At 32.4% G+C, this 19,805-nt stretch overlaps 1 protein-coding gene across 4 annotated transcripts in view; it reads left to right on the forward strand.

Annotated features, from left to right (window-relative positions):
* Positions 1-19,805, forward strand: part of LOC131848433 (transcription factor Sp9) — an 82,917-nt gene that overhangs the window by 38,138 nt on the left and 24,974 nt on the right. The window contains exon 2 of one of the 4 annotated variants that reach the window (XM_059198284.1): positions 8,460-8,507. The exons of 1 other annotated variant lie outside the window; for it this stretch is intronic. In XM_059198284.1, the coding sequence (XP_059054267.1) occupies positions 8,460-8,507 (48 nt within the window). Of the gene's footprint in view, positions 1-3,376; positions 3,632-8,459; positions 8,508-15,704; positions 15,881-19,805 lie in introns of those variants that run through there. 2 more of the 4 variants (XM_059198285.1, XM_059198286.1) reach the window with 2 other exon arrangements.

The following is a 19,805-nucleotide window of genomic DNA, read 5'->3' on the forward strand; positions in this document are numbered from 1 at the left end:
CTAGATACATACCTTCCCTAATACTTTCCACCTTTTATAATCCTTCGATTATGTGACAGTTACACTATTCCTGAGTACGACTAGGAATAGTAGGACTATTTATTATACATTTTGCAGTTTTTGTTCTAGTGTTTCGTATATATAGATATATAGTCTGAACTACGAATATATCAGATTGTTTATCTGCTAACAACAAACATTTCATTGACAAGAAATTGTATCTAGATTCGAACACTTATTTTATTTAGATAAATAAATTACTCGAATGGAGTTTGATATGAACAATTTATAAGGTTCTAATAGTTTATCACGTTATCCCCAGTTTTTAATGTATATTTACCATTTGCAATGTGGATAAGTCTCATCTCACGTATTAATTAACATAATTGACAATAATTAATAAAAAGTATTTTGTGCGATCCTCCCGAGTAGGTATATGCCGCCTAACATGATTTTATTTTTCTTCTCTATATGCGGCGTAGTAGGTATATATGTGCATATATTGATGCGACACGGTTTCTCGTGGTTTCTTAGATGACGCAAAATTTTTCACCAAATGTGCTGTCAATTAGTTTGCCTATTCTAATAATAAAAAATATGTTCCCTACAATATGTATTTTTTTATCTCCATAGACAATTAAAAGAAAACAAGTACAGTATTACATTAAAAAATATATACTTAATAGTTCAATCCTAATAATTGACTTAGATTATGAGGAAAGGAAAAATTTTAAGTTCCTCTTATGCAAGAGGAACTTAAAATTTTTCTTGATATTTTTTTATTGATTACTGAAAAAGTGTCATATTACACCAGTTTTTACTATCTAGGAAAATTATTTTTACAATCTTCTACCAGGTAATAGTATATTATTATCAGTTTATAGAGGAAAATTAAAATATAGGTAGGTAGATATAATTACATTGTTGAACATAAATTCGACGTAATTGATAGTGTTTAAGTGCCTACTTGGTTTGTGTATTATTATGCTTATTTAATTAATGTGATTGTTACCTTTTGATTTCCAAGTCACACAACAACACTCTTCTATGCTCTATTTTATATTGCTAATGTAGATTATATATAAAATATTTTCTATCAAATATGATTCTTTTGCACTCCCTAGCAATCATTCACAATAGTAAATCATTGCAATGGTTATAAATATAAAGAAATATCATTTGTTATTTTTCATTTGCAATTTGATATTATGAATAGGGCGGAGGCAGTGGGCGGCAATCCCATATGCGCACGCGACGTACATGTTCCATGAATTTTACTTACAAAAAGAAAATAATTTAATTAAAAAAATAATATTATTTTGACGTGTTACCGCGACTAATATTACTAGATTAAATTGAATATTTAAACCATGAAAATGCCTAACGTCTAGGCACCTACTTAAAAGGAGTAAGGAATTACGCAGCGAGGCTGTCAAGAAAATTATAGCGTATTATTGTTTTTAACTGTTGTTGTATTGATATACACATATAAAATAGTTTACTGACTTATATGTATAGGTTAATCTAAAGACTTGAATTCGTTGTGCTTAATAAGACCTTTCTTTATTTATTGTACGAATGTAGCTCCAATAGACCTAGGCGTTGACCAGACTAACAATAGGAAATGTTAAGAAAGACTAAACGCAAACTCGTGAATGTGTTAATAGAAACAATGGAACAACAGTAAGTGAGGAGGCGCAGCGCTGCGGGTTAGTCGCCGGCGCAGCGTGCGCATACGCAGATTACAATAATTACGCGCACACGCGCCGCGCCCAGTTCGCGTACTTACTCGCCTTTAATCACTATCATTTCACTCATGTTATTCTATGTTCCATACAAAACACGCCCTATCGCCGGCGACATCGACACGCTTTGTCGCAACACACGGCAACAAATTGTTAATAACTGTGTGCAAAAGCTACTGTGCCGCACAGGGGTAAAATCTGTATAGACCTATTGATTTCTCTACATTTCTATTATTTATCAATAAAGAACGTATGGTCACTGTAGCATAGTGAGTTACTAGGCATCAATAAAACTCGGATTATGAAATTGTGCACCTATCTTTCAGGGTGGCTGACTGAATTTGAGCTGGACTAAAAAATAGGCTTCAATTGTAGTCCAATCAAGTATTCATTAATTGTAGTGAATACATTTTTTATTCTCCGACTAAAAATCATATGGCCTGCCTATCCAGATAGGAGGAGTTTACTTAAAAAAATAAATTACTCATTTTCTATTACCTAGATAAATTGTTATCAGTTTATTTGCAACTGGTAGCTTTTATGAAAAATTGTACAAAGAAATGAAAACAAGTATTAAATCAGTATATATTTATATACTTTCATATAGGAGTACCTATATAAAAATAAGTTCGTATCTATGTATATAACTGCATATACACGCATAATAGATATGATGTAAAATCTCACTTAAACATCTGTTTAGGTATCACGTGACGAGATTTTGCGTGATATCAAGAGTAAAGGAAAGTGTATCCTGTCATACGATCCGTATCCGCCCCCGCACAGATTGGAACCGTAAAAAATGGACCAATTTTTATAATAGACGCTGGGGTAACGATCCCAATGCTCTTTATTACGAACCGGAAACATTTATTACTATTAAGCGGTGAAAAAATACCTATTTGTAACGAAATTCGTACTCAGTAACAGCTTAGGGTGAGCGCCAGCTGGCGTTGTGATATGATGGCGACTTGATTGTTATCACTTTCTCTGTGAAACCGGTAATAAGTAATTTTACTTATATAAAAATTAAAGTACGTAAGTACACTCCTTATTTTCGATGGGGTGGCCAGGGGCGATACTAATTGTAATAAAATACCTAGCTTTGTAATATGATAAGTTTCCAAATATTAGATAGTATCTTTCAGAGTAGGTAGCCTACTGATTATATAAATTGAATTGAATTTATGTCTATTTTATTTATTTGTATAGTGATCTCTTAAAATATTAGACATAAACTATGATAATTACCTACCTCACAAAACTAGAAATCCTTTTAATTCTCGTTAAAAGGCATCATTAAATGTTGCAGAACAAACGAAATCAAATCACTATTTACATTTCTTTAATCGCCCTAGGTATATTACCATACCATCAATCAGTTGCTATCCTTATTTTTATGTAAATTTAAATGCCCCCAGAATTTTGGATCAAGTTCATTGCTTTGATTACAGTAAAAAGTGCGTTATCGGACTATATTAGTTCTGCGTGTGCCATAAAAGTGCCCGCCTTACGCGTCCGCCCAGCGCCATCGCGCCGCCCCGCGAGTAAACAACGCGCATAGGCGCCACCTAGCGGCGCGCGTTCACAACACAAGCGCGCGCCGGTAGTGAACGCGAGGAGAGAGGGACGCACTCGCGCCGTCGCTGGCCGCCGCATCTCGTGTCCTACCCTGCAATTAGTAGGCGAGATTCGTTCGCCGCATCGATTCGTTACGATATAATTGCTCCGAGGAATTTTCATTCGGAAAATTTTGACCGCGAGTGCCGAGGATTAGTGAGTGGGTTTGCTTAGATGTATGGGCTGACATGAATTGCGCGTACTACCAGCAGCACGGGGGCTCGCACCCCGCACCGCACAATGTCAACAATAATTATTTCAACGAGGTAAATTATATTTTCAAAATTTAATTTTTATAAATCTCTATTTATGATCCATATTGTAACTGAAAAATAAATAAGTCAAAAATGTACTGCGGTATATTTGTTAATTCATTTAGATAAATCACAAGATAGCGATTTCTTTATCACAGATAATACCTATCGTCGTAGCACCTACCTACTTAGATTTTTTTTAATTATTTTAATTTATATAATCTATATGTACATTAAAAAATAATATAAAGGCTTAGGGAAATCTTTCAATGAATAGTAAAGTGTAAAAGTTAACAATGACCAATATATTCCTTTGATAGGTAGGTATGGTATAAAATAAAAAAGGTTTCCTAATATTTTAAATGAATATATTGTGCAATTGAGTTACTAATTAGGAGTCAACCTGATTATTATATAGAACGCTACAGTATGTAAATAGCTCTGGTAACTATTTTCGGAAAATGTAGTTAGGTGTATAAATTTTTTAATTTGATGCGGTTATTACTGCGTAAAATTAAGAAAATCGGGTTCTTCATCATTTTAGCTCGGAAGACGTCCGCGGCTGAACAAAGGCCTCCCCAAAAAAAGTCCTCTACTTGTTACTTGTACATGTTTTATTTATTATTATTAAGTTCCTGATATTTCAGCTGGGTTACAAATTTCAATCGGGAATGTTAAAGATTTCAATCTGTAAGACGGTTATATGCCGTCAATACCTGTAATCCAGTGGTTGGGTTGATTAAACAAAATTGGAAACAATATTGCAGTTTGTGAAGATATAGTGAGTAGATATAGTTTGGCGATATGAGTATCAAGCGAGGGTCTATAGTAGTAATTCTATGTATAATAGTAGCAACAAACGAAGATTTGAGAAGGTGGACGAATATGTCTGCCCATAATTTATATATTTACCATCTACCCGCTGCTCGTTTAGTAGTTTACCCGTAATATGCGGTTATAACATTACCGAAATATCGGGGACTCAATAATAATAAATACAACGAGATAAGATATCGTAACTTTCTTAATTTTATGTACAATACTCAAAGAAATCACACACAGCAAAAAACTCAGTACCAGTCTTTTGATTATTTCAGTTAATTTACAATTTAGAAATTTGTTCTCATAAAATATCATAAAAAGGAACTTTGAAGTAATCAACATTAATATGGAATCTATAAAGGAATCATTCACTCGTGTGATGGAATAAATAAAAAGATATTACAATCAGTTCTGAAAATATCCGATAATAGATACATATTATACACAAAAATAAAATATAATTTAAAAACTGCTCGTTTTTGACATAACTTGAAAGGAACACAAACATAGAATTCACACCGACTGTTGTTTGATCCCACGTACCAAATGAGATCGAATATCCGCAAAAAAAAAAACGTTGCATGACAAACAAAAGACGCTCACGAAAATGAGCCAACAAAGGCACACCTCGGCACAACAAAGCAGAATGGGAATAAAAATATTTAATTGGTGCGATTACGTGGTGTGATTACGGTACGAACACCTCCCGCTGCCTCGCTCGCCGACAATGACGCGACCTGCCTTTCTTCCTTTGTCGTCGGCTACTTCACAGTAAGACAAGTTTTTATGCGATAGAAAGCTAATTTAATTGTTGTTTGATTTTATGGGGCTTTAATGTTCACTTGATATGACTGATTTGATTTAATTAGTAGTGATATCGATTCTATTGTGAATACATATCTAGGTATAGAAATCTAATGAATAAAATTAATACGCAAAGAAGCATTAATATTAAAACAATCTAGGTGAATAAAAAGTAAACCTTTATAAAAGTACAAATCTTTTAATATTACAATATTTAATACTATTGTAGCTGTTTGTTCCTTATATGCTGGCTTTTACCCGTCGTAAAGATAGTCCATCTCCGTCCTTGTGATACATATCGCTAACGCTAGCGCTAACGGTTTACCCTGGTGTGACACCAGAGGCGGATGACCAAATGAGCATGAGTCAGGTCATTAGCCCATCGTGGTGAATTCAGCAGGAACTTATCACAATGGTTTCTAGAAAGAACCGCGTGGAGTTCATCCTGATATAGTATAGGTTCATTTGTCCATATTACTTGCTTATCTTCTTCCTCCTATACAAACATTTACAACATTAGTATGAATTGTAATTAAACCTTTATGACATTAAGTTTTAATTAATATTAGGTAAATACGTCAATTTCTAGAATTGTATTTACAGGAGCATGTCAATGTTAAAAGATATAAAATTAAAGGTAGAATAACGAAAATAAAACTTGCAGTCGTATTTTTATGCAGTGTTCAGGTCGTGTTTTTATTTATCTTTAGTACCATCTGAACATTGTTACATTTCCGTTTCCATTTCAAATGCTCACAATGTTGGAAATCATCACTACATAAAATGTTATCAAATTGAAATTATTTAAAATCATTTGTGGCATTCGAAGAATTATTTACTTAGGTGTGCTGTTCAAGATATAAATATAGTTAAGGTTGAAGCATAGACGCAATTTGAACACAATAATCTATGATAACTCCAAGCAGATCTCGTAAAATCACATCTGCAGTGGTTTACCTCAGTTTCACCTATTTCAACTGTCAAGCAGTGTGCTTTGTTGCTGTGTTTTGGTTGTAGGGTGAAATAAGGCTACTGCATTATTTTTACAAAATTCAAGGATATGGAGGCATAACTTGTTAGTCCCCTGGAATGGCAACGTGTTATCGCGGCGGCGTTACTTGATGTCGTAATGTTTATTGACTGCACTTAGACCTGCATTGACCGATCTTAGATGTAATTTATAGAAGTTAGATTATCTATATGCCTTTTGTAAGTATTATGTTTGCTATTCAATCAGCTCAATAAAATAGAATTATATGATTTTCTCATACTTTACAATGTTATAATTATTATGAAATAAATACTGCCATATAAAGCGACAACAAATAGTAGCTACCCTAATTAGAGAGTCCATTCAAAGTCTTAGATCGAATGTATAATTATTTTAATGTAGACTTAAAATACATTTCGATTCACAATAAGCCAGTCATCATGATTAAGTAAATACAAGCCTTTTGAACTGATAGAAAGCAGTGGTTTGACGAATGCACTACCTAACTCTAGGAAATGGTAATTACGGTGTATTAAAAGTGTTAATAATATGATCATAATAATATTACTATGTTTAATTTATTTACTATGCAACTGCTTCTATAGGGTTTCTGTATATGTATAATTAATTGAAAATATCTTTTGAAACAGTAGAATAAAATTGAAATGTTTGTAATACCTACTTCAAATATTAGTTTTAATATGGCAAAAAGAAAAAAAATATCCTATTATTTATCGACTTCGAAAATTGCTTAATGTCCATAATGTTATGTGTAAATATTCTCAGATTATGTATATATGTTTTTTAATAAAAAAAATCCTTATAATTTCGTTTTTTGTCATTAAATAGACCACCTCGGTGGTATAGCGGTCTAGCACACCGCTTTACGTCCAATGGTCGCGGGTTCGATTCCTCGCACGGCACAAATATTTGTATTCATGAGTATGATTGTTTGTATCGGTCTGGGGTGTTTTCTATGTATATTATATATGTATTTACGAAAAAAAACTATCTATATATTTGTATCAGTTATCTAGTACCTATAATACAAGCTTTAGATAACTTAAGTTGGGTCTAGATGACGCTGTGTGAATAGTCCTGAGATTATTATTATTAAATATATGTAATATTTTCATTTTATAATAGTAGCTACATTGTTGTTTTTTACTTAAAGGTTACCTACTGAAATTAGAAAAGCATCCATATTAATATTATAAATTCAGAAGTGTGTATGTCTGTTTGTGTCTTTTCACGCATAAACGTTGAACGGACTTACATAAATTTTAAGTTAAGATAGATTATAGAATATGTAATGGTCAGATGCTGTCTCTCATAGCTTAAAAAAGCTAATACGGTTATAATTACTAAAACTCATAAATGTCTTCTAAACTTTGCCTCTAGCTTACAGTCTTCGCGGTTGTAGAGACAGTTGTATAGATAATAATTTTGGTCTTGGTTCCTACTACCTACACACTCACTTCAAACAGGAATCTATAAATCCTATGGCAGGGGATTTTCTAATTTCAATACTATTTACTACACTTTGCTAGCGTGCAGGGGTGGGGGTATGGTGCGGGGTACACTCTGTTGGGTCTCGCAATTACGGGCCCCATAATTACAGGGCTAGCGGCCGCGCGGCGCCCAAACCGACCGCTTCGAACGAATCTCCTGCCGTAATTAAAAACGTTCCAAATTAAATTCGCTCGTGTGTACATCGTCCGACTTATGATATTAACTTTTTAGGGACTTTCTAATTAGTTTTTGTTTTTTAGTACCCACCTATGGGAAATAGGAGCAGGGATCACACCGTCCTAAATTACACTTCCCAGAACTTTGTTGTAGATACACTGGTTTTATTTTATGCTCGGCGCTTGATGACTGTTTAATGGATATATGTAATTTTTCTTTTGTGTTAAGGTACAAGTAGTCGTAGTATATTTTTTAGATAACACTTGAGATGTATAGGTGTTACTGTGTGTTTAAGTTGGTAGGCTAGGTATTTGACCCTTGCCTCGGTAACACTTTATTTTACAAGAATACTATGTGCTCTGTAGGTGTACTATACAGTACTCATAATAATGGTTATCGTAGACGGCACAATGTGTTATTTAGTCATTACTTAATGTGTTTTTCATTCCTATAAACAATATTCAATATGTTCCACAATGTAAATCTACATAAAAAATTACATAAAGATGTATAATTCGTAATTTTCTCTTACAGGTTAGTATCGACCCTGTGTCTACGGATCACAAGGATATGAAGATATTAGTAAGTAACGCTTTTGGTATTATGTATATTTATATATTTGTAACTTTAGTACTAACTATTTAGTCTAATGTTACGATGATATATTTATAAATAATATTAAGTATTTTTTTAATATATATAATATTTATATGTATGTAATTGTATAATAATATAAAGAGTTTAAAAGATGTATATTTTGAATTATGAAGTACATTATATTTTTTGCTAAATAAGAGATTAATTTTATTATTTATAATATGTATTTATTTATATTTATATAATAATATTTCATTGCTATTTGTAAGAATAAAGGCCTAATAAATGTCCAGATAACCACAGTGCCAGTTTTGTCACTTAATTCTTGGTTCCGACCAGTAATTCCAAGTGACGCCATCACTGTCCATTGTGCACGAACTTAGAAAATTATATCGGAACGAATATCGAACAACGAAATCGGTAATTTATTTTGATTAGTCGTCATCGATTCGATGGACACTGTGAAATGGGCAAATGGGCATTGTGCGAGCGATGAGAGGCGAGTAATGCATTCGATACGCGGTCCTCTTGCGCGTGCGCACCACGATACCGCGTGACGTGATACCGTAATGTGCAACACGCATAGGAATCTGCAGGCGATTTCCTACAAGGTTGTGGAATTGCGAATTTGTTTCTATATAATTAATTGATTGTTGATCAATGATTGCTTAATTTGACCGGTAGGTATACCAATAACTACCTAATTTAGATGACGCCAATCATGTTGTCAAGTTGGTATCTGTTTTGGCAGTCGGTGTTTGACATTTGTTAGTTTGCTTTAATAACAATTAACATAAATATTTATAAAATGGGGGTTCTCAAATCAACTTTAATCGAAAGGATTTCCTACCAAATTTGATTAATTTACAAATATTTTTGTCACATGTAGTAGGTAAGTAAATATTGTACTAAATACCTACTTAATGGCCCTAGTGATTTTTCGTTAAAAACATAATTAACTTCATATTGTTACTGTGATCTGCTGTAATAGGTAGGTATACTATACACTATCCCGCCTACTTAGTTATAGAACAATTACAAACGCTGTTTTTACTATTTATAAAATTTCTTAGGTGTTGGTTTATAACAATCGCCGATTGAAGCTTAGAGAAAGCGCAATTGAAAAGCTTATTGAATAATGGCTGCATACAATATGCATTGAACGGCGCGGCGCCGCAGGCTGCGTCCAGCCAGTCCGCGTGTGGCCGAATTGTATGAAAATGTATGAAATTTGCAGGTATACCTATATTGATGATGTGATCATCATACACATGCGGTACATATATATTCATACACTTATAACACCATATGTAGAAATCATTGTTTCAAAAATTATACTAGATAGGTATATACTTTGATTATATAATGTCACATAATTTATATGTCGATAATGAATATCAATACTGTTCGGCCTAAAATGTAAATAGAAATTTATAGACATAAACAGTAAACTTTTAATAATATTTTTTTTCAAAACTCATATAAATTGATCACGTGAAAGAGCTGGTTTTTACTCGGATTTGCAAATTAACTTATGATCCATCTAAAGTAAAATGGTAATAATAGCCTATTACTAATAGGTATATATAATAATAACTAGGTAATTATTGTTTTTTTCATTAGCACCGTGTATATTTTTAGTTGATATAAGATCGTTTTTTCCTATAATCAGAGGAATCGTAAACTTTTTAGCTTTTTGTACTAATACTAGATACCTATAAATTTATTCTCTTTAATAAAATTAAAATTGAATGAATACTGACTGTAGACCAGATAATGTAGCTACATATTTCACTGAACATGTTCGAATCTAACGAGGCATGAAGCAGGTATAGCTATCTCATTGTAAATTTAAATTCTACTACCGCTGTGGTTATTAATATATTATTTGCAGACAATTAATATGTAGGTAGGCCTGTGGATATTAGGTAGGTATATGCCAAATAGACTTATCTATTTATAAAAACGAAAAACACATCCATTACAGTAGATACGAATAAAAATCCTGGATCCTACGTCCTGGCACTTACAAAACACAGTCGGTTTAAGAAATACTCCACAAGCTGAATTTGCTAAGAATAGGGTTGCCAATTTAAAAGTTCGAAATAGCTATTTCGCTTTATATATGTAATTTTCTACCTCCGATGGTTTATTTTTTTGTATTACACACATCAATATATTAAGGGCATGTGTTTCAAATAAATAACATTTTAAACCAAATACCATTTCCTTTTATAATATTAATTTAAAACAGAAGATATCGTAGATATTCCAGACATGCCTAAATAGGTATTAATAGTTAAAAGGAGTAAGTTCTTTTTGACTATGTAGCGTATTTAACTAGTACTAAATACTATTACGTACTTTAATTACACTAATTCATTGGAAATTGTTTTGTCTAGTTTCTTTTTAGTAAATAAATAATATGCAATAACAATTGTGAAATTTTCTTATAGGTAATTTGAACGTAATAAGACGGCCCACAAACAACACGTACTAAAATAAGCACCAATACGGACTTCCCGTATTGGTAAAATCACACTACCTATACGAACGTAGGGATAGTGATAAATAGTTACGACGTGCATAAAATGCAGTAAAGTTCCGTGAAAATATATCACATATATAGGTACATACACATATACATATTTTTTTATTTGATTTCACTACACATTTATCGATATAGTTACCAATTCAAGGTGCGCCTCGCGACTGTTCCGATATTGTCGTGTGTAGGACTGAAGGATTTTCACTATGTAATATCTAGAATTTATTGTTTCTACTCTATATTATTTCGAAGTTAAAATATTATGAATTCAAATAAAGTAATTCCGTGAAAATATATGTTATGCTACAACTGCAAATAACTTTTCCCTCTACTCGTAAGCTTAACTGCTCATTTTGACTATCTGGTATGTACACTGTGGGATGTTAAGGAGCTTTTTTCTTGTAATTACTGTTGTAATTATTCCATAGTTTACCTATATGTCTCACAAGATTAATTAATTACTAGAATTTATAAACAAACCAGCTATTTTTTATAAGAGTAAGCAATTAAATATAGGTTGCACTTAATTGAAATAAATAAATAATCTGAGATTTAATATCCAGACAAATCTTGACTTCTTGAGTCCGTAGCAATGACTTGGAAATAAATGATTAATGATAATTATTTAGAAGGAACTATTAACTACCTAATCTTTGAAATAATACCCGAGTAGGTAATAGATCGGTGGACTGTATTGGTGTCTAAATGATGAAAAAACATTACAGAATTACGATTAAAATTTATGAAAGAACAAGATATGTGAATGAATATAAATTTATAAATCGAAAAATAATAATAATATCAAAAGTAATTCGAGGTGTTCGGTCGCCAACAACTCGCGTTCATTATATCAATCTTTTCACACATTCTAATAGAATTCCAATTAATCTTAAATCTTTTGTATAATTCATGTAATGTATCAGCTGTGGCAACCCTAACTGGTAACACTATAGGTATTTCCTTGTAAGTATACCTATGGGGAAAACCGTGAGTGGCCGTAAGTGGAATGGAAAGGGTGAATATGAGGATAGGTGAAAGTTGCTATAAGTAGAACACAAATACTGAAATGTATTGGAACAAAATAGCTGAAATATTTACAGGAGAATGGCGTAAGATTTTATAATTTTAATTTGTATTAGAAGACAAACTACGCCAAGTTATCTTTATAAAATAAAAAATTGGAAAATATTAATAAACAATCTGTCAATCTGATATTAATAAAAATTAATTGTTCAGATATTTACGTCTATAAATATGAAACCTGAAATTTGTCGCTGTATAAAATCGTTAATGTTTGAAGTGGGCTTTTTCATAGTCTGGATGTGTGTGTAATTATTTTATTATTAATTAGGATGTCATTTGCTTAATCTAGATATATCACGTATACTACAGACATAGGACATTATCGTCAAATAATACAAAATGCATTGCGACATGTGTTAAATAGTTTAATAAATGTTGAGTAGTTTTTATCAAAATATTTGCTTTGTTGATGCTTGAATATCTAACTATTGTTTACAATAGACTGCAGTTCTCATCAGTATTTCAGTACTCGCCTACATATCCATGTAGTTGATAAACTGTAATATAATTAACCTTTATAACTTTGGTAATTGTAACGTTATCATATGATTGTTTCTTTTGAGGATTGGAATGTCGCCAACGCAAAACACTCGTGAAAGATAAGAATGAGAATGACTGAACTGAATCATTCCACGGTAACATATAATATCACGGATAACATAAGATTCTTGTCTGTAGTCATTATACGTCTCTACCATGTCTTTCTTTATTTCGCTATTACTGGCCCACCCCTGTCTATCGCTTGATGGTTATAACTTTCTTAATTATTTTTTATTAATCCAATAGTTATATAGAGTGTTATAAACTCTGGAATAATATAGGTACCATTGAAACAGTTTAAAAGTGTCATATAAGCGCAGTTGTTTTTCAGTTTACTTTCCTCGAAAGAAAATCCGCACTTTCTCTACATAATAGTATAAAGTAAACTGTAATATAAGTAAGCAATTACATAATATTTACAATTGTCGGTATTTACGTATATCTGTATGTATTGATCTCTAGTAGATAATCCGTATAACGGACAGAGCACGTAATAGGCAGTGATACGTTCCGGCGCCTCCAACATCCGCCGATTTCCGCCGGTCATGCGCCCAACGACAGCCATCAATCTTTACGCACAGAATACCTACGTATATGTAGATATATATATCTACATATACGTAGGCACGTATCAGGTTCTACACTGAGTATTTGTAAATGTGTTTTTGTAGTTAGTAGCTATAGTATGTCGGTATATTTCGGAATATTAGAAATTTATACAGATCGTTATCTTAAAATATTTCAAATGAAAAAAATTAAAGTGATTTTAAGCCATTTAATATGTAAACTAATAAATACCTACTTATTGAATATAATCTATTACTCTGTAAACTATTAAGTGAGAGACGACATTGTACAGCGTTAGATGTTTAGACAAGGAATTTTCACTATTTTAAATATGTTACTTATATCAATATTATAGTATAAATTTAAGCATTAAAATTGATTAGAAATAAAATCGGTAATAACATAAAATATGCAGGTAGGTACCAATTGAGTTTCTTGCTAGTTCTTCTAAACTGAAGTAACTAGCTGACTATAAAAATCCGTGTAGACACACAGGCCCAATCACTTTGATAAAACTGTGCACGCTCTTTATTTTATAGTCTATAGGTATTCTACTCTTAAAACTTTCTTCATACATGTTTTATTGTTAATTAGATACCTATATGTAAGTATATCTATGTTATTTGTAGCCAAAGCGAGCTTTTTTATCATTGAATTTAGATGCCTAATATTTCAATATGTGCACCGTCCAATTTATCACCCCTAAAAATATTGCCTCTCATGAAAATTTCCTCTTAATTTGATTTCTTCGCACATGCCGCCCTCTCATACCGTAATTTTGCATCTCAGCGTGAATTTCGTGTTCAAATTAAAATGTTTATTGCGTTAAACGGAGTTCGCACGGTCGTTCGTGAGCGGCCCCGAGCATTTTTATTTCGTTACCCCGACACGCCCACCTCTCCTCCCCCCCTTGCCGCGCACACCCCCTCACAATTTCACTATTTTATGAACCCGATGGCACCCTGTCTAATGTCGCTATAATGCTTCGCGTCTGTCATTTCCGTTAGGAAGTGAACGCGATGTTACACCTTGGCACTACACAACAAGGCACAATATAGAATGCCGTTAATAGGATATTTCACTCGTGTTATGCGTGTCATAAAACTATTAGCCGCTTAGGCTATTCTTAAGGCGACGTTTTCAGATAATGTTTAGCGGTTCGGGAACACGGCTGCGGAAGGGCGCCATCGTATTTTTTTCACGGGGTGTTTTATACCTTTATGGTGTTTTTATGTTCCATTACGAATTTGGTGGTGTTTATAATGTTTTTTTTTGTGGTGAACATTATATTTCATTATCTTTAACACCTTGTTGGGGAGTTGCCGTTATAAAATATAGATAGGTAGATCTATAAGACGATATAGGTAGTTGCAATTCTATGCTGTTCATTGAGATTTTTTAAATAGATTGTCTGTGCGTTTGTACGTGCTTATCATAGAAACAACTGAATTGATTTGAATTCGCTTTCTCACTGACATAACTAAGACCTCCCTACCTAACTATAATTAAGTTTCCTGTGTCTAGTGTTTGATTATTATTAATCGATTTAAAAAAATAAATTAGATAGGTCTCTAATATTATTCTTCAGAATAAAAAAAATCTTTATCGTATGTCCCATAGAAATACCTATCATTCAAACATGCATATAAAGTCGTGGGCAAAGCTTGTACACCTACTTATAGGTAGGTACCTATTTAAAAAATGTAGATACCTTCGCTTAACAGGTATTACCAAACTTGCACGAATTTTTAATTAAATTTAGGCGTTAGTATACCTACCTAAATGAGTTGTTTACACTTTTACAAAGGAAACTAAACAGTCTTACTTACTTTAAGTTATTGGTTAAATACTTAGTATAAAATGTGTCATCTATACCACAGATAACATAATATCTAACATTAGATATACTTATATAAGGAGAAAGATTTTAATTATAAGGAAAATAAATTCCGGAACCACTGAATCGATTACAAAAATTCTTTCACTGTTAAAAAAAAGGCATGCCTACCATATTGTTTTCATTCTCGGGTATAAGTGTCCACATTATCGATTAATAACTTTTATAAATAATATAATAAAATACATACCTAAAAAGTGTATTAAAAATACACCAAAGGCTTCGAGGTTTATAGATACCTACCTACTAAAACGAAAAAAATAATCGAACCCATACCATAATGAAAATAAAGAAAAAAGTCGAAAGTGCGCGTACTAAGCAACAATTCGAAACAAAAAGTTTATGCAAATCGAGGGAGCCGAAATAAAATGGAGTCTCGTAGGAGCGCGTGCGATCGATACGCCCGCTCGGCGACCTTGCGGGCGGGGCGCGGCGTGGGCGGGGCGCCGTAAGAGGCCGGGATTGGCGCGCCCCGCCCACTCCCGCGGGGCCCCGCGTGCCGGACTCTTCTCGGCTCCGAGCCCCACGCGCCACTGACACAACAAAACGTCAAGTATGTGGACACCGCGCCGGCTCCGCGCTGACAGCCACGCGCACTGACACCCGAGTTTTGTTTTTCGAACGGATATTGTTTTAGTTGCAATGTTCAGTGTTTGTTTTTAGTGGACAATGATTACCGATATGTACGCACCGCTGCCCGCGGTGCCGTCCACCAAGGCCATTGTGAGTATTTTTCCATTTTATACTCATAAAATTTTCCTAGATTTCTATAACTACTATATATGTAGATAGATATACATCTACAAGTATTAGGTATCCCTACCTATCTATATAGAACACATTAGATAAACAATAGGCAGTTTTTGAAAATTTTGTTAATTCTGTGAACATTTACATCCAGGGCACTTACCTAAGTAGATTTTTTGTAGAAATTTTGTAGAAAATATTTTGTTATTATGCCTCCTAATACATAATTTAGCTAATTTGGTTTCTGTATCTATAGCGTTTCTGTTATAATGATAAATCTGTAACTCATCAAAAACAAAATATGGAAATGAACTCTACCTGAATAGGTTTAGCGTTCTACTCTACTAGGTAGGTACTACCGGAAATAGACACATATAGGTAGCTTAGGTAAGTACCTACTCTTTATTATAAACAAGAATTTTTTAAACACCTGAAATGTCCTTGTTTATTCTACCGTCACATACGCAATGTGGATTTAAAAACAGCTGACTTTTAATAACAAAATATCTTTGTATTTAAGAAAATACCATACAACCATACCTTCCTAGGTGGTAGATACTACCACCTAGATCCTATAGATCATATTTACAAATTTATTTATATTAAAAATATCGCAGTAGATCATTCATTTTACTAACCTGGTTTATGTGTTACTTTTTTCTTAGCATAGCGAGTGCACCATAGCTATTCTAGCTTTTTTTTCTTGCGGGTTTTAGGCTATTGTCAGGTGCTTGGTGCTGACACTGCGATCTAGGTACATAGATTTATTGTGCTCGCCCTTTTTCAGAGTCAGCCCGCTACCTATAGACCCATCAGGGACAGGACTAGGAGCGATGGTTTTTACCTTCTTAGGATAGCTACCTATTGGTATATTCTTAAAAAAATCTTTAGGTAGATAAATACAAATATTGTAAAATCTCCATTCCTATAGCTCAATCAGTATTAGATGTTGAATATTAATGGTTATGATGAATTGAGTATCGTTCAATTTCCGTGTCCCGTCGAATACTCGTAACAATTCATCTTCAAGCGCAAAATAATATCAACGAGCACAAATTTGGGAATTGTAGAGAACACATTGAAAGTAGAAAGATCCATCCGTATTTGATTTGGATTAGGATGAGTATACACTGGGAGGCATCCACAAATATAACTTTAACTTACTATAACTTTAACTCTTTAACACTTACTTACTTTACTTTTTAGTCTTTAACATAATAAACTATATTTATTAATAAAAAAATTACCTACCCATGCACAATATATCAACATTGAGAATGTATATACATACATTCTCAATGTTGATATATTGTCCAGCTATGTACCTAGTAAGTATCTATTCTTAATAAGTGTATACACACTTATTAAGAATAGATACTAGGTACATAGCTGGAAATATGAATCTTCAGTAGGTATCCAGATATGTAGGTTATGTACCATTCAAGCACTTGTTTCTTAGGCAAGTTTCTGCTCTAAAATTTTTGTTGGCATTAGCTTTTATAATATTGTGGCATTTTTTTATAACAAAATTAGAATAGGTACATAATTTTAAATATCTACCCTAAAAACACAGTTTTAGTTCTACTCAATTAACGGATTAACCTATTGATGTACCTATAATACTTATTTTTATTTTATGTTCATTAGGTTCCATTTTAGACAATAGAAATTAACAATTCTTTAATCCTATAGCTTCAATAGAATGTACTAGATAGAATATACTTTATGTGTAACATACAGTAAATAAAAGACGAACAATATATTAAAGAACACATTTATAATTACAATAAGGCGACCTTATTGCTAAAAGCAATCTTTTCAGTATCTACTTTAAATGAATATTTCATTCCTCCCAAAAAATTGTGCAGTGTGCCCAAAGCTTTAGATTCAGTAAGAGAACAATGAGGTATTGTTCCACAGTATCGATTCAAATTGAAGTATCTTTTTTGTACACTACATAAGTAATATATAATATTATTTGGTAATTTTAATAACGAACAATAGATGCATACGATACTATTACTGAATATTGATGATATTGATCTATTATTTTGAATGTGTAACGTATAATAAAAATCGATAGATATTTAGTGGATAACTGTTTATTTTTGTTTCCCGTTGCTTCAAATGTGTCTATATTTTCATTATTCATTGTGTAGGTATATCTATACACCTACTTATGTTATTTTTTTAATTTCGAATATATAAATATATATATATATATATATTCGAATTAAAAAAAGAAATATATCTATCTACATTAATATTTTTAGCATATTTATGTTCAAGGTACTAAGAATGAATATACTTGATGCTCTCTACTTGCTTTAAGCCTCTATTTTGACATACACATTTATTATTTTATAAACTTCAACATCACAACCATAAATTTAGATCTTGAAGCTACTTGTAATGCCATTGTCCCAAGACATTAGTATGTATTTGTAATATTATTCTTAGCAAGCTATCAGTAGTATTACAAAAGATGATATTTTTAGATAATGCTTTGCCAGTATTGGAATTAAAGCTAATAAGACAAAGACACATGTTATTTTTTTTAAATGAATTCAATGGTAGAGTTGTACCTACCTACTTACTTAATACAATATTATATATCGATGGATAGCTATCTACGTTTTAATATTTCGGTTAATATTAGTACTTGGAATCTATTATCAGTAGTAATAAAAGAGACTACTAAATATTCCTACGATGAATTTAGTGTTAGACTAAAGGAAAAATGCAATACGAATGCTCTTTATTAAAGAATGTTAATAATAAATAGATATAGCATCTATTATAATAGAAAAAGTAAAAATCAGTCGAAGAAATCTCCTTAAGTATTAAATAACATTAAAATATTTACAAAAAAACTACTACTATACTATTTACAATGCCTACACTACCTAAATCACTTAAGTTTCCAAAGTTATGACGAACAGACAGATTTTTCAGTTATTATACTTCGCCCGATACACGTGTGTCAATCACTAGGACAACACTTCAATACGTTGAAAGCATTATGCGTGTCTAATAGATTTTTTTGCCGACCGCCCATTCAAGGGCTCAGCGTGAGTCGATCTGAATGACTATTGTGCCTTGTGTCCACCGCCGAAACTTTTATGTGTACCATCGCTAAATGGCTACAGTGAGGATTAAGGTGCTTTGTCACGGGACGAAATGGACAAATCTGACAATACTCCACAAATAACAACCTCGGCGAAATAGCATTAGCCTAATACCCACAATAGGCTCTCGAGATATGTCACTTTTGATAGCTTTTTTGCAAGAAGTTACACGTAGGATTAAACACTTGAGAAGACTCTGCCACTTACGGGTAGATTTGTTTGGTTTAAAATGCTCTTGACGTGAAACTAGATTATGTTTTTATGTAATCCCTTCACCAGTCTTACCTCTCTCTCTTACTTCACCATTTTTACGTCCTAATTTATCTTATTATTATGCTATTGTGACATAAATACTTGTACTCCTTGTTTAGTTATTCTATAGGTAAATACTTGCCTAGATTTATAAGTAATAAAAATAAATACAGATACACTAAGATATAATAAGAAATAATTAACTATATATTGTATGATTTGATTTTTTGTATGTGTTGTTTATGGTTTGTAATTATTTAGATCTGCTAAAACGTATGTAAACAAACATAAAGAATACATATTGGAATTGTAGTTAAATTTAGAAAAAATATTGGTCCAATATAGATAATGATTTAGATACTGTTTACACGTTCCAAAGTATGTGTACTTAATTAAAATATTTGTCACATGCACCAATTAGAAAAATAAAATCCGTCGCCAGTCACAGCAGCCGCCATAATTCTTTTTTATCACTCGGCACAGTCTTGTTTAACCCGTTCATTGACAAAAGGTATTTAAAT

The sequence above is a fragment of the Achroia grisella genome, unplaced genomic scaffold (assembly GCF_030625045.1).
Source record: "Achroia grisella isolate CSIRO2021 unplaced genomic scaffold, CSIRO_AGI_Agris_v1 utg558, whole genome shotgun sequence".
NCBI lineage: Eukaryota > Metazoa > Arthropoda > Insecta > Lepidoptera > Pyralidae > Achroia > Achroia grisella.